Source organism: Melanostigma gelatinosum (assembly GCF_949748355.1).
Source record: "Melanostigma gelatinosum genome assembly, chromosome: 3".
Classification (NCBI taxonomy): domain Eukaryota; kingdom Metazoa; phylum Chordata; class Actinopteri; order Perciformes; family Zoarcidae; genus Melanostigma; species Melanostigma gelatinosum.
The window spans coordinates 20,638,038-20,663,787 of record NC_136636.1 but is presented as its reverse complement, the minus strand read 5'-3'; the positions used below and the strand labels follow the sequence as shown (position 1 = coordinate 20,663,787).

At 41.5% G+C, this 25,750-nt stretch overlaps 3 protein-coding genes across 3 annotated transcripts; all 3 read left to right on the top strand.

Annotated features, from left to right (window-relative positions):
• Positions 1-440: 440 nt before the first annotated feature.
• Positions 441-14,348, top strand: itcha (itchy E3 ubiquitin protein ligase a). The gene is made up of 24 exons (XM_079265845.1): positions 441-508; positions 1,651-1,721; positions 2,072-2,213; positions 2,775-2,899; positions 3,786-3,917; positions 4,265-4,313; positions 4,457-4,635; positions 4,876-5,254; positions 5,450-5,545; positions 5,857-6,031; positions 6,864-6,933; positions 7,071-7,155; positions 7,757-7,885; positions 8,082-8,154; positions 8,355-8,426; positions 8,523-8,611; positions 8,853-9,012; positions 9,240-9,373; positions 9,963-10,103; positions 10,355-10,475; positions 10,631-10,735; positions 11,039-11,135; positions 11,227-11,299; positions 11,625-14,348. Exons 2-24 carry the CDS (start codon positions 1,697-1,699, stop codon positions 11,722-11,724), a joined length of 2,751 nt encoding a protein of 916 aa, XP_079121971.1. The 5' UTR covers positions 441-508; positions 1,651-1,696; the 3' UTR covers positions 11,725-14,348.
• A 1,470-nt stretch (positions 14,349-15,818) lies between these two features.
• On the top strand, positions 15,819-18,146 carry pxmp4 (peroxisomal membrane protein 4). Its single transcript, XM_079266356.1, has 4 exons — positions 15,819-15,950; positions 16,235-16,297; positions 16,398-16,596; positions 16,701-18,146. Exons 1-4 carry the CDS (start codon positions 15,838-15,840, stop codon positions 16,962-16,964), a joined length of 639 nt encoding a protein of 212 aa, XP_079122482.1. The 5' UTR covers positions 15,819-15,837; the 3' UTR covers positions 16,965-18,146.
• Positions 18,147-20,102: 1,956 nt separating this feature from the next.
• On the top strand, positions 20,103-25,524 carry tgm5l (transglutaminase 5, like; the record flags this gene model as incomplete). The annotated part of the gene is made up of 14 exons (XM_079266132.1): positions 20,103-20,109; positions 20,249-20,431; positions 20,538-20,771; positions 20,915-21,033; positions 21,851-21,979; positions 22,306-22,483; positions 22,666-22,801; positions 22,987-23,090; positions 23,176-23,415; positions 23,512-23,568; positions 23,656-23,865; positions 23,951-24,108; positions 24,577-24,713; positions 25,152-25,524. The coding sequence occupies 14 exons, from the start codon at positions 20,103-20,105 to the stop codon at positions 25,303-25,305; spliced, it is 2,046 nt and encodes a 681-aa protein (XP_079122258.1). The 3' UTR covers positions 25,306-25,524.
• Between the last annotated feature and the right edge of the window lie 226 nt (positions 25,525-25,750).

The window sequence follows — 25,750 nt, the reverse complement described above, 5'->3', positions numbered from 1 at the left end:
TACTGCTACTAATACGTTTAATGATAACTAAAAATAATAATAGCAATGGTTATAGCTAAATTGTGAAGTAAAATAACATAATTACACAACACATCCAATGGGCAAGAGACATGATTGAAAGGGGAAAAGGTTAGCAACACACATTTCTTCTGGCAGGCTTTGGTCATTATTGGTGTTATGACCGAGTACAGTCCATTAATCATTAATGTAAGTAATTCAAGAGAAAATAGTATTCTCAATTTTACAGTATAACAATTGCAACCTGAGGTTCAATAGCTTCTCCAGAGGGTTCAATGTTTCACGGTCCTCAGAGTGCCATGAATACACTCCATAATAGCTACTGAGGTTGCAAATCAGATCAGGCAACATTTTATTGTGAAAAACGTGTAGCGGAAAACCTGATCATGTTCTGGCTAGCGGAACATAAGGCTATGGTGATGGCAGGCTGTCAACGTAGGCATAGCCGAAATTGAATTCTGCTTGGCTCTTTATCGTCTGCTTCTTTCAGGTATGCTCATCCAGTGTTCGTCTTTCACCGAAGAGAAGGATATATTCTTGGCTGAACGATCGAAGCTGCGCGAGGAGCCGTGTGGTGTTAGCATTACTAACGTTACTTAATGCACGGTTAGCTTATGCGTTGCTGTTCAGGACGTCGGAGAACAAAGTTGCCCCAGGTGGTGGAACTTCTCGGTTTCTCTCAGTTATTCACAAAAAACACCAACGTTAGATTACAACCCATAATACACCTTAGCAATACCACGGTCTAAACTGTTGTTCTTCTAATGGGTCGTGTTTGAAGTTGTCTTGACAACAAATCTCCTGGCTAACCCCCTGCTAACATGACAGATAACGCTACTAAGCTATTGTAACGTAACTGCCTTCATGTTACAGATAGCAGGGCGCACATCGCCTCTTTTACAACTTTATGTTACTGTCTGATATCTACTTAATATGTGTCTGTTAAACTGTAACCTATCCCTGTTGTCTAGTATTTAAAATAAGTTAACTTATTGTCCTGCCAAAGGATATTGTCTAAGATTAGCAAAGACGGTTTAGTGAGTTAAGCCAAGTTAAGGATGGGATTTTCCGTTATGGTTACGTATGGTGGTTTCTTGAAATAGCTACGCTAACTATGTCAGTGGGGAACATGCATTTTAGTGGTCTGGACATTAGAATGATCTTAAATCCACATAGAGTGTATACAATAACACTGTACACGGTGACTTAGACAATGCCAGGCAATAATAAGGTTAAATAAAAATGTCATTGCCTTTCAGTGTGATTATACAGTTACAATTATGTAAAAACGTGCCCACAGTTTAGTTTAAATACATATTAAAAATCAAATTCACATGACATGTTTTGCTTAGATTTTATTGTGAAGATCAAAAGTTAGGTCATATATTTGCATATATTTGCATATATTTTAGCATCACCACAATGAAACTCTTTTAATGTCTCCAGATATCTAAACCAGTCGTACACGCCCCTTTGTTCGGTTAGTCTCATCAATCCATACTGCTATCACATGTAAAGCCAGGCTATATTTTCCAGTGACAGTAGCAACCCAATAGCCTAATCACGCTGTAAGGTTACCTGCACAGAGTGTCCCATGTTTACATCTGGTGTCACTGGTTGCATTTGTTGCAGATCCTTTCGGTGTAGCCAAACCAGGCTTCAGTGTTATGGATGAACCATGAAGGCCCAATTACAAGTCACAGGTAACTTATCAGTTGTCATTGCAATATTTGTAAGCTCGCTTATCAACTAAAACTAGACACAGATTTGACGAATTGATACAGTTGTAGAGTTCAGTATTGTCTGACTTTGGCTATAGGAAGCTAAAGGCTATGGGATGTTTAAGTTCCTGTCGTTAAAAAAACGTTTTTGGAGCTGTCGCTGACTGTTGTTTTCGGTACAGCGAAGCTACAGGAAGTGGTGGTTTGTATTTATGTTCATGGTATTAGCAAGTTGTTGCATCTTTACCAAATGCAACTTCTGATCCATTGTGATCAGATCTACGGAAAGTTATACTACCTACAATTTCACCGTGGTGTTTTATCCTCTCTAGTGCTTTCAGCAAAGCTGAAGGAAAACAGAAAGAACTGGTTTGGTCCCAGCCCTTATGTCGAGGTAACCGTGGATGGCCAGTCAAAGAGGACTGAGAAGTGCAACAACACACACAGTCCCAAGTGGAAACAGGCTGTCACAGTGTGAGTACGACTACTGTTACTGTCATAGGAGAGAAATCAGGTTATTAAGTATCAGATGATGGAATACAAATATGATTTGAACTGAATTTCAACTACATACAACATTCTGGGGTTATTAGCATTTCAGTTTCAGGTCTGTTTCTTTTGTAATGTTACTGAGCTGGGACTTTGGTGATTGTGTCAATGAGGGCAGTCAAAATACTTGGAGGGCTGAATGAATATTTGATGTATCTGAATGAAAACAGCCCCCCCAACACTTTAAACCGTATTGTGGTTTCTGTGCCATGGAGATAGGGCCCAGTGTGTACAGATAAGTAAGTAACTGGTGAAACTAATACACTACCTCAGAGGCATTTTATTTGTAAATCTCTGTGGCACTGTACCTCAAATCTTTAAATGTGTCTGTGTTTGCCACCCTAAAGCCTTGAAGGGACGTCTTACAGTTGTCTTCTATAGAACTGCAGTGATGTCAAACAAACGACTATGAATCCTTTCAGCATTAGTGCCAACCATCTTTTTCTCTGGTGGTGACTATCTTGTCATTTTCTTGCTTATCTACAGAATTGTTACTCCGGTCAGCAAGCTGATATTTCGTGTTTGGAGCCACCAGACACTGAAAGCAGACATCCTGTTGGGAGTGGGCCTACTGGAGATCAGTGAGAGCCTTAAGGCTAACGACCTGAAACGTGAGTTCACACGACTCTCCTGGCTAATCTTGCGTTTCCTTAAGTCGAACCAACAACGTTGTGTTATCAATCTTGTTTTAGCACAAGGCTATTTGGTAGTTTGGACGCGAATACCTGTCTAGCCTCTTCGGGTTGAGTCCCACGGAGTATTAAGAGACATTCAGGACAAAGTTCCCACCACATGACTTCTTTATTTCAGGGTAATGAAAAGTGAATCCCTTGTAATCTCACTTTCAGTATTCATTTTGTGTTTACGTCTGTCAGCCACGTAATGTGTTTGACAGAGGTTGCACACATTGTAGACTCTGCACACTTGTGTAAGAGTACATATCTGCCTGTGTTTGTCATGATACTGCTTTATTGGGCTTTGATGAGTTTAAAAACCAACATGCACAGTAACCACTAGGTTCTCCTTTCCCTGGGATTCAGACCTCACCTTATGACCTTCCACTTGCTTGGACTGTGTTTACAGCATAATACAATGGCTCACCTTGGCATACGCAAAGCAGGTTACATAAAAGGCTGGTCCCTGCTCTATGTAGCTGCTTCCTTTTCATTTGCAGAGAGTAAAAAAAGATTCGAAGAAACCTTGCCAGTAGCCCCTGGAGGCCATGCTGCTTGTTACACCCCATGTGACCAAAGTGGTTTGAGCTGACAAGAGTGACATACGCTGCCATAGAGCCCCATACTCTCAACACCCAGAGAAAGAGGCGATTACAAAATGATTTATTGTTTTATTGGGAAAAGTATGTACATTTAGTGGTAATTTCTACGACCTCAGCGCAGCCTCAGCATCATCTGTTTTCATTTTGTTGTGATGAAGCGTGATGTCAGTCTTGCAAAATTACAAGCACCTGTTTAACACTGTGTTCTGTACCCTCTGCAGTTTGTGAGGTAGTGCAGACGCTGCAGCTGTGCTCTGACAGAGACCCTCGGGATGTTGTCGGCGACCTGTCGGTCTGTCTCGACGGCATGCAGGTAGACCCGGAAACCTTTGCCTCGGCAGAGAGAGAACATGGTAAAGAACCACACAAAGCCACCATACTAGGTCGACCACTGGAACAATTTGAACACATGAACAAAAAAAAAAATCTATTGATTTAGCTGCTATTAAGAGACTTCCATCATTGCCCTTCTAAGTTTGTCTGATCGTCATCAGTATTTGTAAAAAACAAAAAAAATGCTTTAACCATTTCTTTTATTACCAACTTAACTCATCACAGATGTATGGAGACTGGCGTATATGTCATACTTTAGTTTTTCACTATGAAATGTGCCTCTCTGTACATATCTTTCTCACAATTCTTAAATAACCAGCAGTAACATCCCAAATTGATGATGTCACTTGTCTTTTTCTCATTCTAGCTACTCTTCCAAATGGAATTGCAAAAAGAAATGGAGACACTGGCAACAGGTGCAGTAAACCTTTATTTATAGGCATACATATACGTGCTTCTTTGTACAAATCTTGGGTCAAATCTCTTTTTGTGTGTTTACTTAAAGAAAGCACTCCTTGTATACCTGTAGAATGACTTCAGAAAATATCTTGATCCCCAGGTCAAGCAGAGACACATCCCCCTCCAGTGACTCAGAGGAGTGGGTTATTGTACCGAATGGTCACGCCGTCAATGGTACGGGTTCTCCTTCCCGATCTCCAGGGGGCTCCAACGGCCCGCGTCCTCCCAGACCAGCCCGGCCTCCTCCTCCTACGCCTCCCAGACCAACAGCCTCACCGAGTAGGAAAAGCACAAGATATCAAAGATTTTACAATACGACATTCGCTACATTACGTCAGCGATTTACAATTTGACACAACAGTCATTTAACACTCTCGCACACATCGATTATCTTTCAAATACAGAAATGGTGTGTGCACTGTGTGTTCAGTAACTGCAATCATACCAAATACACCTCTGCGAAGGAATTCACAGATTTAACGGTTTTCTTCTCTGCGATCCTCCCACTCCTCTCCCCAGCCTCTTCAAGCAGCTCCTCCCCTAGTGAGCTGAGTGAAGGTCCAGCATCTGATGGTTCCTCTCAGGCGTCAGCTAGTGGATGTTCAAATCAGCAGGATGACTCAAGAGCCGCAACAGCAACACCAACCGCAACACCAACCGCAGCAGCAACAGCAACACCAACAGCAACACCAACAGCAACACCAACAGCAACAACAACAGCAACAACAACAGCAACAACAACAGCAACACCAACAGCAACAACAACAGCAACAACGACAGCGACCGCAGGTTCTTCCCAGACAGCAAGTGGCCCCAAACCGGGGACCTCTGTCTCAGCAGCTCTGGCCACAACAACTCCCAGAATCACACCCATGATCAACGGCCCCTTACCGCCAGGGTAAATGAGCAAGGCACTGCACTTGGCTCTGAAGGTCCTCCCTGAAGTCACTGTTAACAAGCAATATTTCTGTGTTTTCTTATCGTACCGTGGAGCAGAGTTTGATGTATTTTCAAGATTTTTTTTAGATTTGTCAGTGACAGAATCAGTTCCCTGTGCTTTGTCCTTGCTCACTCGTTTACATCGTGTCTACAGGTGGGAGCAAAGGGCGGACCAGAGCGGACGGTTGTACTTCGTGGATCACATTGAGAAAAGGACGACCTGGGAAAGACCCGACCCTCTGCCATCAGGGTACCAACACACTTGATTTTTTGTTTTCCTGTGAATACTAATGTGCTCCGCTCGGTTGGACTGTGTGCAGTCGTAAACCATAAAAAATGTCAGATTAGTCCAGACATGTTTTATTTTTCTGTTTGCACAGTTAAAGGCTGCAAATCACTCTGTGTGTTCCAGTCCACTTTTAACGTTTTTAGATTTAATGTCCATAATAATACCAGAACATATTAAAACAAGTGTGCACTGTATTGATACGAATGTCAAGCGGAGCCCTCGGGCACATCTACGATTTGGCCTACATTCTTTTTACTTTCGCTGTCCTGTAGGTGGGAGCGCAGGGTGGACCCGATGGGTCGGGTGTACTACGTCGACCACATAACCCGAACTACTACGTGGCAACGGCCCACGCAGGAGTCGGTGCGTAACTATGAAGAGTGGCAGCACCAGCGCAGCCAGCTGCAGGGAGCCATGCAGCAGTTCAACCAGAGGTTCATTTATGGGGTGAGAGATTTCACTCACTGCACGTGAAGCGCAGTTTGAACATGTATTTGTTTGAATGATCTATTTAAATATTCTGCTTTGAATAATCATTTGTTTGTGATATGTTTTTATGGAGTAGAGTAGCTGAATATGCAAAGAATGTACATGTCAAACAGATTAATGGTGAGCGCAGAGAAACTTTCCACCTCCACCAGATGAATGTGAAAGCTGCATTTCAGTGTCAAACTCTGCTGAACATACATCACTCTGCACAGTGAAGCTCAAACATCCGAGTGAAGTAACGATGAGCAAAATACGTTATTTTTGGCGTAAAACATTCAATAATGTACAGTTCCTTGCAGACCTTGCGGTCTGTGCATGCATTGCAAAGGTCACACCTATTCTATTTATTTAGTTTGCGTGAAATAATTCTTCTCACAATAAAGCCATAAAGACTTTTAGGGGTTCCCCAGCATAGGACACACTGCTGTGAACTCTCCCCATCTGAGCCGTTTCTTTTCCCATCTCTAGTTTACATGTGTGGCATCTTGACTACTTCTCAGTGTCCCTGAAGTCTAATGTGGTTCTCAGGTCTAACACAGACACAAACCAGGATGACCGTATGATCCGAACGATGGACTGCTATGGCTAGCATTTTTACAGTCACGTGGTTCAGGAACTTAAGAGCTGTTAACACCCAGTGGGAACAGAAATCACAATGCTATGAGGTCAATTACCCTTGCTTCGTGGTACATTCATGCTTTAACATGCTGTGACAAATGCAGTTTTGAAGCGTTTATATATATATTTTTTTTTAAGACTTAACATGTGTGCCATTCTCTCTCTGGCTCAGCTCCAAGACCAGTTAGCAGCCACGGCCAACAAAGAGTTTGACCCGCTGGGACCACTGCCACATGGCTGGGGTAAATATGGCTGAGCTTTTATGTTTTATTTTAGCTGTAGTTTACACAGTAACGGTATTTTCACCGTGATGTTTGCAGTCAATTGATAGAGAATTATATATTTAACTAAAACATGTGTTATTTTTATTTTATGGCAGAGAAGAGAACAGACACCAACGGCCGAGTGTATTTTGTCCATCACCCTACTCGGGCGACGCAGTGGGAGGACCCCAGGACACAAGGGTGAGTGTATGCCTGTGTGTTACGTGTGTCTTGATACTGCTGTAGCTCACTGTAAATGATTCTGCCTGACTTAGCTGTAGTTTTGTTTTATTGCCTGTAAGAGGCGCTAATGTGTCAGCAACTTGCTCAGCTCCAGTATTTCTAAAACACTTGAGCGTAGAAAATCAGTCCTAGCTGGCGTTAGCAGTGACGTATGGAGAATGGGGAGACACACACGTGCACCTTCTTTTTAGGGTTAGGAATACATGGAATGAACTATCTTCAAGTAGGAAATGACTTCTATCTGCTCCAGGATGTTAGCTATCCTAACCTGTAATGAGTCACCAGTAGGTGGACAAACGCATGCAAACAATCTTAAAGGTCTGAAAATATAGAATGCAGGTTTAACGTACATCTTTTCAAATATATTGCTTGGCTTCAAACATGTTTGTTGTTTTAGGGAGTGATTTCTTTTAATGGAGCTTGCACTGAATCCTTAAAGGCCTTGCAATTAAGATGTATTTGATTCCCTTGCAATGTAAATTGTATGTGTATCTGTTCATCGTGTCTTCAACAGTGTTTGTGTTTGATGTATGTATTCATGTGTGTTTGTGTTGTTCAGGCTGCTGAATGACAAGCCCCTGCCAGAGGGTTGGGAGATGAGGTTCACAGTAGATGGTATTCCCTACTTTGTAGACCACAACAGGAGAACCACAACCTACATCGACCCTCGCACAGGGAAATCCTCACTGTAAGTCCTCGTTTCAATGTTCTAAATCTTAACGCGCTCAAGTCGAATACCTCTCGGATGATCCTCATTACGATGATGATTTAAAAGCCTGATTAGAGCATCGCTGAACGGCATGCTGGGATACAGGGGCAGCAACATGTCCCATTTCAAAACATGTGCCTACATTGACTAAATGTGCTTGTTGTCTTTTCCGCAGTGAGAATGGGCCGCAGATAACCTATGTCAGGGACTTCAAAGCCAAAGTGCAATACTTCAGGTTCTGGTGTCAGGTACGTGCTGCACCGCAGGTGTTGAAACGCGTTTGTTGTCTCCCATCATTGTTGTATCTTTCTTTTATCTTCAGTGCTGCTACTTCGTGGGCACGCATGTCTCTAGTACCCGAATGATGTGCAAAGCTAAAAGTTAATGTTCATTGTTTTTCAAAGCTTTCATATTGTCTATAATGCGCATATTTGTTTGTTTCTCTCAGCAATTGTCGATGCCGCAGCACATTAAGATTAACGTCTCCAGGAAAACCTTGTTTGAGGATTCCTTTCAACAGGTAATCGTTTTCGTAAACGGTCTTCTCCGTTTAGCAGGATTGTTTCGGCAATGTTTGAGGTGTGTAACTGTTGTAATTCTTTGTCTGCATTCGAAGATCATGAGCTTCCACCCTCAAGATCTGAGGCGGAGGCTGTGGATCATTTTTCCTGGAGAGGAAGGCTTGGACTACGGAGGTGTGGCCAGGTAATGTCAACTGAGTCTTTTGTTTGCACAATCGCGTCTTATTGAATGACTCCTAAGGTGTGTTTTCTTCTCATCTTTAGTTTTTGTCGACACCACCCTTATCATACAAAAACTGTTGTAATAATAACAGCACATCTAATTTCTCACTTAAAACCTGACCTACAGGATTTTACAAACCACCTGGACCAGTACGAGCACTTCCACGTCATTGTTTTTTTGTCCTCCGTTGTTTTATTTTCAGGGAATGGTTCTTCTTGCTCTCTCATGAGGTACTGAACCCCATGTACTGTTTGTTTGAGTATGCTGGCAAGGACAACTACTGTCTGCAGATCAACCCGGCGTCCTACATCAACCCCGATCACCTCAAGTACTTCAAGTTCATAGGACGCTTCATCGCCATGGTACATGCGTGATTTACAAAAAGACAATGACTTTGTGTCTGAAGTGAACACGATGTCATGATTACTTTGGCCCACAGGATGGAGCATGTTTTTGTGTCATAATGTGTAAATCATGCAGCATTTTATTCTTATGATCAGATCTCAAATGACAAAAATATACACGTGGGCTGATAGAAATTTGTCTTAATTGTTTCCGGCTGTTTGTAATACATTTGTTCACTTTCTAGGCCTTGTTCCATGGAAAGTTCATCGACACAGGTTTCTCACTGCCCTTCTACAAGCGAATTCTGAACAAACCTCTGGCTCTCAAAGACCTGGAGTCCATCGATCCAGAGTTTTACAACTCGCTCATCTGGATCAAGTAGGTCTGGGGATACGAGCCATGCTGTGCAGTATGGGGGGTGGAAAGCTGATGTGACGTGTAGAAACATGACATGTAAAAAAAAAAAAAATACTTGGGACGGTTTGCACGAGCGGATGAACAGACCGGCACGTTTATGTCACTTAAAATGTACCCTGAACTGGTTTCATAGTGAAGACACTCATTAGGATATTTCATTGTTGGATTCAAGTATGTAAGCACCATATTCTTAACAAGTACGATCAATTTGTTCCCCAATTCCTACACATCTGGGTTCATACCAATATATCCTGCCACATTTATTACTGCGGTTAGTCGAGCTGGTGTTTTAAAGGAAAAGTTGTTATTTGCTGTCTTGCCAGGAGTTCGATTAAAGATCAACACCTGGCTTATGTGCCAGACTGTTCCTCAACCCCAACCAGTATCTAGGTAACCTGCGAGACTCTAAGAAGAAACATACAAAGAAAGCCCCCAGTGAAACAGCACATTTACATGATCAAACAGACAGGATGTATCATTAACATGTTTGGAGGTACTTTTAGGCAGGTTTAGTTTTTGCTAACAATGATAATGACTCTCTGCCCTGCAGGGATAATAACATAGAGGAGTGCGGACTGGAGATGTTCTTTTCCGTTGACAAAGAGATCCTGGGGGAGGTCACCACCCACGAGCTGAAAGCAGACGGAGGAGACGTCCAAGTAACGGAGGAAAATAAGGAGGAGTACATCAGGTAGAGATGCATCCTCTGCTGCAAGTCTTACCCAGGCTGACTTGCAACAGTACAACACATTGATATATCTCCTTCAGTCCAACTTTGACCATGTTGTAGACAGTTTTATATGTTAGAATACATCACAATTTGAATTTGTTTTATGATGATTTAATACTCAAATTAAGATTTTCATTTTCAGCGACCACAAATCTTCATTCCTTGAGCTCTGTTTGATTGCGTTATGTTTCTGGTCATACCTCTGTCTGCAGGTTGGTGGCAGAGTGGAGGCTGTCCAGAGGTGTGGAGGAGCAGACTCAAGCATTCTTTGAGGGCTTCAATGAAGTCTTGCCACAGCAATACCTTCAATACTTTGATGCTAAGGAACTAGAGGTAATGAAACAAGTAGACCTATTCTCACCCACCGTCACCAACGAAGGACATGTTTATGTGTTGGGTTGTGTGGGTTCTCCAAAGTGTTGATCCTGCTGGGATGAAGAATCACCCATCTATGAGATTGTGCTTCCTTCCTTCCTTCCTGCCTGCAGGTGATGCTTTGTGGGATGCAGGAGATCGACCTGGTGGACTGGCAGAGAAACACAATCTACAGGCATTATGCCCGAAGCAGCAAACAGATCCTCTGGTTCTGGCAGGTCGGTACAGCAGCACTGTTCAGTCAAACGTCAAGATCAAAACAGCCCTTTCTCATTCCTCCCTTCTGACTTTGCTCTACTTTTACTACCGTAGATTAATATTGCACGATAGTCGTGCAGTTTGACGTCTCAATGTTTCATTTTCCTTGGGCTCACTGAGCTCTCACTGGAAGATTTTCAAAAACTCTTCATAAAACAAAGATAAACTTGAGAATTCAGGTGAATTATGTATGATTTAAAAAAAAACAATAGTCTGTCGTACTGGATTTGCGTCGTGGTGTTAACAGAAGGATCTGTTGACAGTTTGTGAAGGAGATGGACAACGAGAAGAGGATGAGACTGCTGCAGTTTGTCACAGGAACCTGTCGCCTTCCTGTTGGTGGCTTCGCTGACCTGATGGGTACGCCACTCACTCACTCACACCGTATGTATCGCATCAGAATTGACTTCTCGATTTGATCGTCTTTGTGCTTGTTATTGATTCAATACAGGAAGCAACGGCCCTCAAAAGTTCTGCATCGAGAAAGTGGGCAAAGAGAACTGGCTTCCACGAAGCCACACATGGTAAGGCCAGTTATTCTGCTTTCATAGAAGTCCTCAGACGTCAGGTATGTGGCCAGATGTCCAACCAGATGCAGGATCAAACCTTAATGAACAAACCCTCTTAGTCATTTCTGATTCAACCAGTCACCAGCCTTCCATTGTTGTTCGGCTTTAATTTGGTATTTGAAGTTATGCAATACTGTGTGAGAATAGTTGTTGTACCTTGCATCATACAGTTTCTGTTTATTTAGTAGATGCTACATCATATATATATATATATATATATATATATATACATATATAATTATGAAGAGTCATCTCATTTCTTTCTCTTTTCTCTGTATAGCTTTAATCGTCTGGACCTCCCTCCTTACAAGAGCTATGAGCAGCTGAAGGAGAAGCTCATGTTCGCCATAGAGGAGACGGAAGGCTTTGGGCAGGAGTGATGCACCAAGGGATGGGATGGAGGAGCTATATCCATTTCAGACAAGAGAAAACGGATTCTCAGATTCTTCTTGCGGCCAGGAGCTGCTTTTAAACTGGTAGACGGGCACGCAAATCTTCATTTTCTATAACATTATCATAGGCTGTAAGAACTGTTTCCAAGCTGATTTGTCACACATTCATTTCCCCCACAAGACACCTGTGAATCCTCCTGACTCTGTTTCACTTCTCCCCTACACGATGAGTTCCACCCTAATCCAGCTGATGTCTCTCTTAGTCCTGGTCGGCCCGCTATCAGGCGCTGGAGGCAGAAGAGACGCCTCTCTCACGCCGTCATGTCTGCGGTCGCTCTGCGTTGCTCAAGTGCCGTCTCCGCACGTACATCCGTGAATCTGTGCAGTAGTAACTTCTTAAGAGCCGCCTTGGTCGGGTCTATGCACTAGAATGAACAATTTTAGAGAAAAAGAACCAAATGTGTGCGTTTTGAAAAAAAAAAAAAAAGGTTCATATCTAAAAGCAACATGTGGCACATATATGGTTATAACTTTTATTTTTCTTCAGTTGAAAGGATGGATGAATGGACAGATGGTGTTTTTTCTTTTTTTTTTGAAACAGTTGACTGACTCCCGTAGCACATACACAGTTTCTTGATTAACTTTGATGAATATGATCATGCTAATTGTAATGCTAATGTCTCTTATTTTCACAGGTTGATTTCTTAACGAGTTGAATCTTTGAACTAGTTTGCACATAGTTATGTGAGCAGGAAGTTGGTTGTGATTGTTCTTAAGAGAAGTTGTATTTTTATGTGCAATAGTTTTGTAGAAAACAATTTTGCCAATAATGGAGCTAAAACAGTGATTTCTTTGATCATTTTATAACACTTTGGTAAGTTTCGGCATTTATTTCAATTCTCAATATGAACATTTGCATGCTTGCAGGTGTATTTGGTGAAACTGGTTTGGTTGTGATTTGATTTGTAGTACTTTGCCTTCCCAAAGTGATCTGCGCTCTGTATAATATCAGCCACGAATGGTCACTTCCTTTACCAGTCAGGGAGACTGAAAAGAGTCTTTTTATTAATAATTATTCGCTGTTACTAATGAAGTGGGCGCTTTAGGATGCATTATGTCAAAGAAAACAATGACTTGTTGAATAATGACCTATTCCCACTGAAAGGTAGCCCATTCTCTGGTAGATGTCCAGAATTAAGTATTATTCTAGATCAATAGTGAAGATGCTGTTTATTGTGTTAAAGTGACTAATGCAGTTTATGTAAATATACTTACAGAGTAGAGAATGTTCACCCAAGCAGTGGACCTCTTTTGAGTTGCAGGCATAAGTTGATAACTAAGATTTGAATTAATGTTATATATATATACATATATATATAAGTGGCCCTAGTTTTATAGGGTGTTAGTATTCAGATTTGTACAGTAGTATATTAGTGCATTTCCCGTCTTTTCCAAAAATAGCTCCGTCGACATCAAACTTAAAGTTTCTTTTTAGTATCAGGTAGAGCGTAACTTTAAGAAAATGACTATGGAAACAATCTACCAAAGGATTTTATTGAATTATTTTTTGTAAACCATTTGACTTAAAGGTCGAAGTCATTAAAGTGTGATCAGTTCTTAACGAAATGCTGACACATTTTCACATCAGTGGTCACTATTAAATTGTCCTTTATCATATTAGTGGGTAACACTGTGATGAACACAAAGGTAGCTCGGCTACTCCAATCATAAATACAAAATTTGAAGAAAAAAAAAGAAATCTGTCAAGTGATGTTTTTTAACGACTTGTATCTGTCAAAGCATCAAGCTGTGTAGTGTGTGTGTGTGTGTGTGTGTGTGTGTGTATGTATGTATATAGGCAGCATGGTGCAAATGAAATGGTATCATTTTCAATGTGTATCCAGATCATTGAACAATCTTCATTAAGTTTCAGGAAATTCAATTTAAATTCCCAGTAAAAGGATGTTGTGCTCATGTATGAACCATGTGGCTGTATGTTATTCCATGGTGTTGATGCTGCAGAAGAAAGAACGTAAGCTCTCCCTCTTTGACCTGACGGGTGTGTTGGTGCTCAGTCAATACCAGTTACTGCTCACTTTACACTATATTGTGTCGGATGTTTCACATTATCTTACATGTATCCCCTTACTGACAGTAATGCACACGCATACATTCAAAACCTAGTGTGTAGCTACTGGTTTGCAGACTTGTGAAGAGATTATTGTAAAAAAAGAAACCATGATTTAAAAAAAAAAAAAAAAGGTTTGGAATTAAAATGTTTACTGTTGAATATTTTAACAGATTACAACTAATAATTCAGCACCTTGACACTCCAAACCGGTTGAATTAACCACTTCACTGTTTAATCACTGCTGTGTTCCAGATCATGGAGCAGTTAAATGTATAGAAATATGCAAAAATAGTGTTTTAGTTGTGCTGATTGCATTGTAAATCATGTTGATAGTGTAATCACTGTTTTTTGAAGCTCTAACTTTTTTGATAAGTGGAAGCCATTGGTTGGATATTATTTATTTGTAGGATGGGTTTCATGTACCAATGGAATGGATTGATTGAGAGATGAAAAACAGTAATAAAATGATTTAAACACTGGGCTCCTGCAGCACACGTGTGAAGTGTTAATTATTATCAAAGCAGCGTTTTTCACATTTGTTCACAATATTCAACACACAATTCATTGCCTTTGTATTTTCCTTCTAAATAAATATAAGTCGTCAACTGTTTTGCATATTGTCCCCTTAAAAAATAGTGTTCAAGGTAGTACAATGCTTGAACAGCCTCAATGCTGCTTACACATTAATGCAACAGTGATTGACATCTAAGAGTACAATAACATACCACTCTGAAACAGGCATTCTGCACAAGTTCTGTTACTTTCCATATTTTAAGTGTATTTTGCAAATAATATATTTTGAACGCATGACTTTGGTACTTTGGTATCACTACTTTGACTTGAGTAAAGGATGTGAATACTAACCGATGCTTTCTCCTGTGAAAAAGAAGGAATGAAGGCGGCTTATGGATGCAAAGCACAGAATGTAATGTTTAAATGCATTTCTTAATTATGCTTCTTGCTGTGAGCATGGGTGTTGACTCGGCGACTGGTTCAGAATATGTGTTAAGTGTGTCCGCCCTTAAATTAACTTTGGTCAATTCTTATTTGAGACATTCCTAAAACTCACTCTTACACATGTGATATACAAAAGCTAAATGACCAATGCAATTACCAAAGTTACTCACCAAGTCTGAGGTAAGAAGCTGCTCTGAAGGCGGTATGGCAGCTGATACTTCTGTAACTGTTGTCAGACGGCAGCACAGTGAGTATTTCCATTGAATGTGGATTTATACATCTGCTGCATTACATCTCAGAGGCAAATATTGTACTTTTTACTACATTACATTATCCGACAGCTTTAGTTACTTTTCAGATTACAATTTTTTTCATACCCTCCCTGTCCATTGAAAACCATATCTCCAGAATGTGTGTTTTTGAATGTGAATGCTTCTGGTAAATTGAATGATTAAGTGTTCCATCATGTGTTGAGGAAATGCCCATGCTTCTTGTTTCTCCTACTTCTTCTTTCCTAATAGTAAAACACTGATAGGTAACATTTTACTGCACAATGACTACTTTTACTGTTCACACTTAAATGAATTCATGCTGATAATACACTTACATTAGGGCAGTATTGAATGCAGGATTTACACTTGAACTGGATTATTTACAGTTTCGTATCCGCTAGTATTTACATTTAAGCGATCTAAATACTCCAACCACTGCAAAACGGTTATTCAGTCCCCTCTAGATACATTATTCAATACGTTCACATAGAGAATGAATTAATGAATCAGTTAAACTTTACAAATGGCCTTCAACGAGCTTTAAAAGTGAATGACGAGGAATGAAGGAACGCTTTTAACATCATTTGTTAATTCACATAAACACACCACACTAGTTTACACAGCCTAGTTTACATAGGAACCTAAGCTATAATGCTGCACCACGGCACATTTTCGCTGTGACACACCGTGCTGGAATATGTGCAACATAAAATACTGTCCGGTTTGCTCCTAGTGAAAGTCATGGCAGGTCCTGATCTGAATAGAACTCTTCTGTATACTGTCAATAACCTGCTGCAGCAAGAGAAGTACAAAGCGGCGTTGGCAGTGTTGAAAGGATTCAGAAACGGCGCCGTGTAAGTAAAACGATTAAATAAACTAGCTAGTTAGCTAAGCTAACTTAGTGTAGTTCACCTCTTTGCCACATAGCTAGCTCGTAAACAGGTCTGCACAGCTGTAGCACTACAGTGGTGGCTGTCTTCAGCAGCCTGCAGCAGCCGTGGTGACACAATTGACAACAAATAGAATCAGCAGCAGGTTGTATTGACTACTAGCAGCACTGAGGATGCTTGACCGTGTTTTGTAGCCAGTTGTGTTTCCAGACAGCACTGACATTTTTTTCTTGTTTTTTTTCACTCAGATATGGGGCCAAAATCAGAGCACCACATGCTCTGGTAATGACATTTCTCTTCAGAAGTGGCAGGTAAGGAATTGAGCTGTAATTATTTTGTTTAAGAAACAGTCCCTTGCTATCACAATGCACATCTCTAAAGTCTAAACAAGTCTTTTCTTCTCGCTAATAGTTTGAAGGACAAGCTCAAAGCCATTCTGAAGGCCACGTACACCCACTCCCGCAACCTGGCATGCTTTGTGTTCACATACAAAGGACTGCAAGCCTTGCAGGAGAGATGCCAGGGGAAGAGTTTGCAGTCTCACTCCTTTCTGGCCGCCTGTGTCGGAGGGTGGTTAGTGTTCGGAGATAACAACAACATCAATAGCCAGGTACCATGTGCCCGCAGACCAAAAAGCCCTATTCGTACATCAACGAGCACACATCGTCATAAACTCAAGCTATCAATGGGTTAAAACTCTCTGCTCTCCTCTAGATCAACATGTACTTGCTGTCTCGGATCCTGTTCGCTCTCTCTCGGCTGGCTGTAGAGAAAGGACTCGTCGCCCAGCCTAAACACGACCCTTTCCCCCTCTTTGCCACGCTGGTGTGGGGCATTGTCTTGTGGCTGTTTGAATATTACCCTCACACCCTCCAGCCCTCACTGCAGTCCTCCATGAACTACCTCTATCGTGACAGCAACGTGTGGCATGACATAACGGACTTCCTTGTTTATAATAAGCCAAGGACTGCTGCTTAAAAATCACCTTGTTTTTCTCATTACGGACCAACTCGTGTATCAGACAATACATGAGTTGCATTATTCTTTTTATAATTCTTAATATTCCCAGAATTATTAAATGTTGCCTTTTTAAAATGAATGTTAGAGAACAGTGTATATCGTTTTGCGTGTCAACTCACACCAAGTTTCCAGTATATGTGCACACCGTTATTAGTATTAGACTACATCTGCTTTAAAGGAAACATTTGTCACCTTTTACCTGGCGATCCAATCAGTGTTGATGGTAAATGTAGTCCATTGAAGGACTTCCTCAGTGCGTGCTATATTGACTGGTGAAGCTCATTTTTCCTGTTGCTGTTCAGGCAGTTCCTACATGTCCCAGAATGCATCGTTTCTGAGCTTCTGACACCTGCTCTCGGCTGCTCAGGTTCTGGAGGCTTCCCGCCGGGCCACGTGCTCCACGCTGCATTTCTTCGGCCTTAATCTCTGGCTCGACTAAATCGGCCAATAAGTCAAGCCAAAACACTGTGAAATATACACTTTACAAATCCTCGTCCGTAACATCCTGTGCACTTATATTTTGTGATGCCGTTTTCGCTGTTGGAAACAGTAACGGTAACTATTTTACAATAAAAGCAAAGAGAACAAAGAAGTTAGGTTTTTTGAGCGGCATCTAGTGCATGCCCTCTCGCTACCCAGAGACATGCTGAAATATTCCGTAGTTCTTCCGACCACCAACGACGTCATTGTCACGTCAAGTGACTGCGCTGGATGAAGGAAGAACAGATTTTGCAGCTGCGACACACAGAACATCAGCAACAGCTGCAGGCGTTTTCAGATTGTGTCCCTTACCTGGATATATGAAAATAGGCAAATTTTCCCCTTTTTAAATGTCAATATCTTTATATACAGTGTTTTTTTTCTGCTGCTATTTTGGGTGATTGTAGAATTGATGGATTTTGAATTACCAGGGCTATGTTACTCCAGCTGCCACAGAATACAATCAAATAATTTGTATTTAAAAATGTCAACTGTTCAATACTGGATGTGCATGTTGAAGTTATTGTCAATGTACTCATTTTTATGATTTACAAAAGCCGAATGTGTGCCATAATTATATATTTAACGAGGACGGAATGAATTTCTGTTTCGGTCAAACCCGATTCCTGTTTTTTCTTCAAAGCTTAATAATCATTTTTATAATTCAATATGCATCCAAAAGGCATTGAGCTCCAACTCAGTCATTGCCTTGTTGATTTAGTCGACCTCGTTGCCTGATAGTGCAGTATCGACTTCTGTTTGACGCAGTTTTTAAATACTTTCACTTGAGTATTTTCATTCTACTTGCTGCTACTACTCCACAGGGAAAAATAATTGTGTTTTTGTTCCCTGAACTCCACTAATTCCATTTGAAATGAAAGTAGTTATTGGCAGATTAAAGCTTTGCTTGTCAAACACATGATCAGTTTATAATATATGATGGAATGTTCTTAAATATATTAACTTGAGCTCTGCCTTGACCTGCTACAGCAGAAGGACCCTTGAAATATCAAATCTGAAGCATTACCACAGCCTATAAGGTTAAACTATGTGCCGTTTTGCAGCCGGGTTTAGCCTTTATCAGCTAACCTTGTTACTCTCTGTCTGTAACATGTTCCGTGTTGGCGGAAGTTATCCCTGTCGCTAAGCAAACATGACGAAATAATGGTCTTAAAGTAGTTTTTTCTCATACGTGAAGTGATACTGACATCATCGCACTAGTATTGCATCACAGATATGAACCAATCAGATTGCTTAATTTGATCTACCAGTTTTATCAATACAATTCATCCTCAATGAACCTTGACCTAGTTTTGTAAAATGTCAAAGCAATCCATTCAACAGTGTAATATTTCAGTCTGGACCAAAGTGATGTTCTGACTCTTTCACAGAGCCACGCAGCTAGCGGCTCAAAATCCTAAAATTGTCCATTGTGCCAACTTTCCTTGCAGGGTATTAGTAGTATTTCTTTCATGTTTATGTTTAAAATATGTTACCAAGTATTACATTTAACAATGTGACATGGAGACGCCAGCTACATAAATAGACAGAGCAACAATCATTATCGTGACTTCAAGTGACTTCATTCTCCAAAAATGCCTCCCAACCCACTATGCTGCACATACATGTGCAGCATAGTGGATGACTACCATGGAACATTATTTGCGCAATAAAGCTATATTGTCTTTGAGGCAAGTCTGAACACCACCGGAAACACCACCCCCACGCCCCTGTACTGGGGCAGAAGTCACTGCGTCCTTGTGTCACAATGTCTAGGCGGCGGGCAGTGGATGAAAGAGAAATATCCTAGTTATGCATGACTGTGTCTGACAAAATATTACCAATTAAATGGCATGTATGACTTTTGCCTTGTAGACTTGAGGGAGTTCGGAATTTGATCGAGCCAATCGCTGTTCTATAAAATCGAGTTTTAGTTGTGAGCTTTTGCCCGGCCCTAAAACTGTGACAAAAATGCCAGAGACACACGGGTATGCTTAACAAATGAAGTGATTTATTAACTGAAAAATACCTTTTGCTTCTCAGACTATTTTGCACCAGCTTTAGTTGGAATCTCACACAGGGTTCAAAGGGCAGAGACATGTATCATGATGCCAAACGAACCCACTATAACATTATGTCACATGCTGTGAAAAAATACTTTTAGTATTAGAAACTAAGAGTTTGTGAATTGTATGAAGAGATAACTAGTTTGCTTTTTCACTTGTGCTCAATGAAATAGTAGTACTCCTCCTGCTACGGGTCTCATATCTTCATTCCAAAACTTTGCAGCATCTTGCAAGTGTTCACGCCCAGTAAACCAGCGTAGTGACGCTCTGTCCGCCTGTTGAACTGGGTGACTTTAATTGCTTACGTAATTACTTTACGCATTCAACTTTCCGTCTGCAACTCAAGCAAGGAGTGGTGTGCCCCTTTGTGGCGTGTGTTGTGATACACATGACTTGACGCCTTAGTAACAATTGAGGAAAACCAGTTAAATTTGACACATCGAGTGAAATGCTTTGCCCCACCCTTTCAGAAGGTGGGGCAAAGGTTTATATAGCAGCACAGGGTGAAAGCAGGGATGTCATTGCATTGAAGACAAAGAGACACCAACAAATGGAAGGTGAGAATGCAAGCAATCTATTTCTCCACTCGTTTGTCGTTTAACTGGAGCCTTCTTCGCTTTCTGTCTTCCAGTGGCTTCTAACAGGTAAACGCGGTTTTCTTTAGCAGTATCTTGACTTCTTGTTCTTCATTTGCAGACTTGAAAATAAAAAATGTCAACTTGGAAAAATCTGAAAACCTGGAGAGGCACAGGACAGAGGGCTTCAGCAGCTCCAAAAGCCTGGTGCTGCGAAGAGGAGGCCCACTCAGAATCAGTGTGCAACTGGAGGGCCGACCCTTCAACCCCAAGACCGACTCTCTGAGGGTCAAAGTTATGCTAGGTAGTCTAGATTTGTATTTTTGGGCTATTGAACGGCTATTGTATGCAACCAGACTTACCCACGAAATTGAAATCCCGTTGCTAAATTGTCTCTCTTCTCTCCTCAGGCCACCTGTATGTGATAATGCCAGTCACTTTCTCCAAGAAGGTTTCTTCCTCCCACTGGAAAGCCTATGTTGACCCAGAGGGCCGGGACCTCCAGAACCTCTCCATGTTCATCACCTCTCCTGCCTCCGCCGCGGTGGGCCACTACAGATTTCAGCTGTATGTGTTCACTCCGGGCAGAAAGAAGATCTGCGCGTTCGGCAAATTTATCCTGCTCTGCAATCCCTGGTGTCGTGGTGAGTCAACCGATCAGAAGCTTTTTACGAAGTTCATTCAAAGTGATTTTTGCAGCCAAACCAAAGCAGAAATGTAGCAATGCATTTTAAAATGTCAACGCACAAGGATGTGCTCAATGTATTGTTGTGTTTGTTTCTTGCAGAGGATGCTGTGTATATTCCCTTTGAGGACCAGAGAGAAGAGTACATCCAGAACGACTCTGGGCTGCTGTTTATCGGGACATCTATGAATATTGTGTCAAGACCATGGTCCTTCGATCAGGTATGAAAAACAACAAGTTCATCAGAAGTTTTTGCACAAAGTACAACGAAATTAAGTAGCAATCCTGATGTTGCGTACACATATCTCAAACATTAATAAAAAATACAGAAGAATGAAATTATATATATATATATATATATATATATATATATATATATATATATATATATATATATATATATATATATATATATATATATATATATATATATAACTCATCCACTCAATTTGACATTTGCCAGTATTATTTTAAGGCAAATTAAGTATTTTATATTTATATTTTTTCTATAGTACATCATATATGTGAGTTCCTGCATTGTTTCCTCTTAACTGTACCTTAACATCACTCGGCATCATTTATGACAGTCCGGCACTGCACACTCTGCAGAGACACAAATGCATTTTGGGCCGGTTGAATATGTCCAGTAAACTAATTTGTCAGAAATTCTTGTGAATATCGTGAACATCCAGATATTTCTCACGTACAGAACATCTAAACATTTCGAACAGACTATCTTCGTCTGTTGATTTCCATTAAGTAATACGTGTAGTATTTATTGTGGTGCTGTTTTAGTCGATTGCATTTCAAGTGACGTCAATTTCATTTATGTTGCCCCAATGTCACAAATCACAAGGTTAGCCTCGAGGGACATTTCATTATCACGTATTCCTTGTGTCCACTTGCAGGATATACTTTTGATCCTTGAGTTGGATTAACCACAAAGCATATATTTGTCTATTCATTCATTAGAATATGCTCTAAATTGTTAGTAAATGTTGATTTAATTCTCTTATTTCTTCCTCTCTACCTGCGTAGTTTGAGCCCGGTGTTCTGGAGGCGTGCCTGAATCTGCTCCAAGTCAGCCCTCAGCACCAAAAGAGCAGAAGAACTGACTACCTGAACAGAAACAACCCCGTCTACATCAGCCGAGTCGTGTCTGCCATGGTGAGTGCGAACAGATTCAGAGTATAAACACAACATGAATACATCAACTTCACACCATGAAGCGTCCTTCTGCTTATTAAAAGCATGTTGGGGCCTGAACTGGAACACCGTGTTGTGCATTTGAACGCACACCTCGTGCCAAGGGTTGAAAACAAAATGGCACGCTGTGATTATTGCAGTTAAACAGGTGATAACAGCAGTTATTAAACTGCCACGAAGGATCAGAATCATCTGGCAGGATGTGAGATGTCCCGGTTTGCTCTGGAATCTTTTGGAACTGACGCGCAAAGATGGAAAATTGCATTTATCGTCTCGTTCATGTTCAGATCAACAGTGAAGACGACCGCGGGGTGCTGAAAGGGAAATGGAAAGGGGACTACAAAGATGGATTTAATCCCTCCTTGTGGACGGGGAGTGGGGACATCTTGACCCAGTGGGCTGAGTCCGGTTACAGACCAGTCAAGTATGGACAGTGCTGGGTGTTTGCAGCCGTCATGTGCACAGGTGATTATATCATGATAAAACCTTTGAAATGTAATCACATCATATCAGTCACACAGTCGTTCGTCTTTACTGCTCAGTACTTTTTGTACAAATCTTCAATAGCAAGTGCTATACGACATCATGATTGATGTCATTTTTTCCATGACGCAATGTGTTCAACGCCTGCGTCTGTTTTTTCTCAGTCATGAGAGTTCTTGGCATTCCTTGCCGCGTCATCACAAACTTTGACTCTGCTCACGACACCAATGGCAACCTGGTGATTGAGGAGTACTACAGTGAAACAGGGCAGAAGCTGAACCACAGCAAAGACAGCATATGGTCAGTGGTGATTTACCCTTTTAATTTGTTAACATGCCAAATATATGATCAACAGTTTTTTTGTGAAAACGAGCCTGGCTTATTAAAAAGCACTTTTTTTTCACACAATTGAATGGCATTGATTTCGTTTTGAGAAGCAAGTCTATTCATGCTTTGTGATGTGTTGTTTTGTCTCTTCTTCACAGGAACTTCCATGTGTGGGCGGAGTGCTGGATGACCCGCTGCGATCTGGGATCAGGAATGGATGGCTGGCAGATTCTTGACCCGACCCCCCAGGAGAGGAGCGGAGGTGTGTGGGAAATCGATCACTTCTCTGGTCATGTTTGAACTTGTTCTCTTGCCATAACTTTCCTTTCCTTCTTCGTTTATTGTAGGAGTGTTCTGCTGTGGCCCAGCCCCAGTCAAAGCAATCAAGGATCGGCGTATCGACCTGTTTTTTGACATCCCCTTTGTCTACGCCGAGGTGAACGCCGACGTCCACTCAGTCGTAGTGAGCGAGGGTCGGGTGGTCAGCCACTACACGGACACGGAGAGAGTGGGATCCCTCATCTGCACCAAAGCTGTTGGCTTCCCCATACACCAGAACATCACAGGAGACTACAAACTCATCAAAAGTATGAGCCAAAAACAGAACTCCATTCATCAAGCGGCTTAATGTTTGCTCTGAGGCGTGACTACTTACGTTTTTTCTTTCAACCGTCACAATATAGGCCCGACTTCAACGCTTTCATCGAGAAGTTCCACAGTGTCAGAGGACTTGAGCAGAGGTAATTTTGAATTTTGAATGCGATAATCAGACTCGTCATCTGTTCAAACACATGTCATCTCATGCACTGGCTTTCTTCATTTCACAGGCTCATCCAGGGGCCTGCTAGTGGTCCTGACCCTGGATAATGTTCCTGTTGCCGGGGAGCCCGTCCACTTTACGGTGAAAATCATCAACAAGGGGAGGGTGGCCAAGAGGATGAAAGTGCATCTGAACGCCCAGGCTAAAGAATACAACCACAGCCCATCAGACACCTTCTGGGAAAAACACGGTGTCGTACAACTGGCACCCACGGAAGGTAAATTCCCCCATTTTCACTCATCTACAGACTCAAACGTTTACTGCTGAGAGATTGTGGTTTTAATTTCTTTCTGCCTTTCCAGTCAAGGTTATTCACCTGCACATCCTCCCAGCACAGTACGAGGATGTGGTGGGTGACGACCTGATCAACCTCGCAGTCGTCCTGGAGGACTTGGCCAGTCGTGAGCGAGTCCTGGCCTCAGAGGAGTTCAATATCGCCAGCCCACAGCTCACCATACAGGTATTGTATTTCAAATTGTTCAAACATGCATCACTTTAATTTAATTCATTTAGCAAAAATCTGAACTTTTAGATACCATATATGTGTTGACAGACAAAGGGCTATTGTATGAAATGATTACAAAGGCATCGAAGAATATTTACTTCTCTGATGCGATGGTGCAGCAGCTTAAGAGTTGCAGGAAACATACAGAATGTATTGTTATTGCACAAATTCTACAAAGAAATGAGCTGTAGAGCTCTTGAAACTGCCTGAAACAGTACATTTAACATTCCACACATGCACTTCACGCTCACACGCCATACAGACACCTGCTGTAGTAAATGGAAGTGGCATATTAATAAAAACTATTATTGCAGGTACACAGTTATTACACATTACCTGCTGCTCAAACTTCATTCCTGTGGTGTGGAATGAAGGGTCATTTAAGGGGATTATCAGGGTTCACTCACTTCCTTTGTCCTTCAGATTGCAGATGAAGACTCGATTGTGCCTACCAAAGAGCAGGTTGCCATCGTGGCCTTCACCAACACATTGTCTCACCCGGTGAGCGGAGTACTGACTGTGGCTGGAGCCGGGCTGATTCAGGGCAAGGCCCACTTCAGGTAAGAACGAATGAATTCTTGTACATGTTGATTGTTGAATGACTTCAGTGATTTGTGCACTTCATGGATGGCTGCAAAACAAGGAATGCTCAAATATAGGAGTGGCACTTTGACCTGACAGAGGACAGTCTGTCTTTGTTGAAGGAATGTTGGCTCGTTGCATTTGTACTGTTCCGCTTATGTTTGTGTTCGGGCAGGCGTGGCGAGGACAAAACAGAACGTTCCTCTGCTGTGTTGACATCCAGGTTGATAATTACTTACTGGCACTGCAGGTTTATTTTAGGCTGCTCGGGTGTGTGACCTATAAAATCTTATAATGCGTGCTCCACTCACAGAGTTAGTCGTAGCTCTCACAAACAAACTCGGAGCCAGTGTCAGCCACCCGCAAACTTCAACAGTGTGTGAAGTCATTTATATCTTCTCTGTCTCTTCCTGCAGGATGCTCCCTCTGCGTCCAGGCAGGAGCATGAAGCAGCGCATCACCTTCATCCCCAACAAGGTGGGAACAAAGATGCTGCAGGCCAGCCTGGCACTCTCAGGCATCAACTCCACGGTCAGAGGCTTCAAGATGGTCTCTGTCAGCAGAGCTTGAATCCTGTCTTTGTAGCTCACATTCGGCCGTGATTTACGTTTCTGTCAGTGTAGTTTTGCTTTTTTAAGTCATGTTCAAATTGTTGTCAATCTTCATGGTTTTCTATTGCCTTTTAATGTGAATGTAATTTATAGTTATTTATTTATTTATACTTTTTTACTCGGATAATTGTGCCGTTTGTTTTATTTGAAAAATAAAATAAAAAAATCGTAATATTTACAGTCGGCTGTGTTACTTTTCTTCCTTCTGACTCAAATATACAGAACTAATGTAGATTGTTGTTGCAGTTCTGTTCTCTGCCCTGAAGAGGGAGCCCTTTCCTCAAAAGGTCACCGTAGTTCAGTCTGAATGTAATGGTTCTCAAACATGTAATTCCAGCAAGGATCATTCAACAGTTATTTATTTGTCCTGCAGTAACTCTGTGAAATGAAATTCAACTCACCTC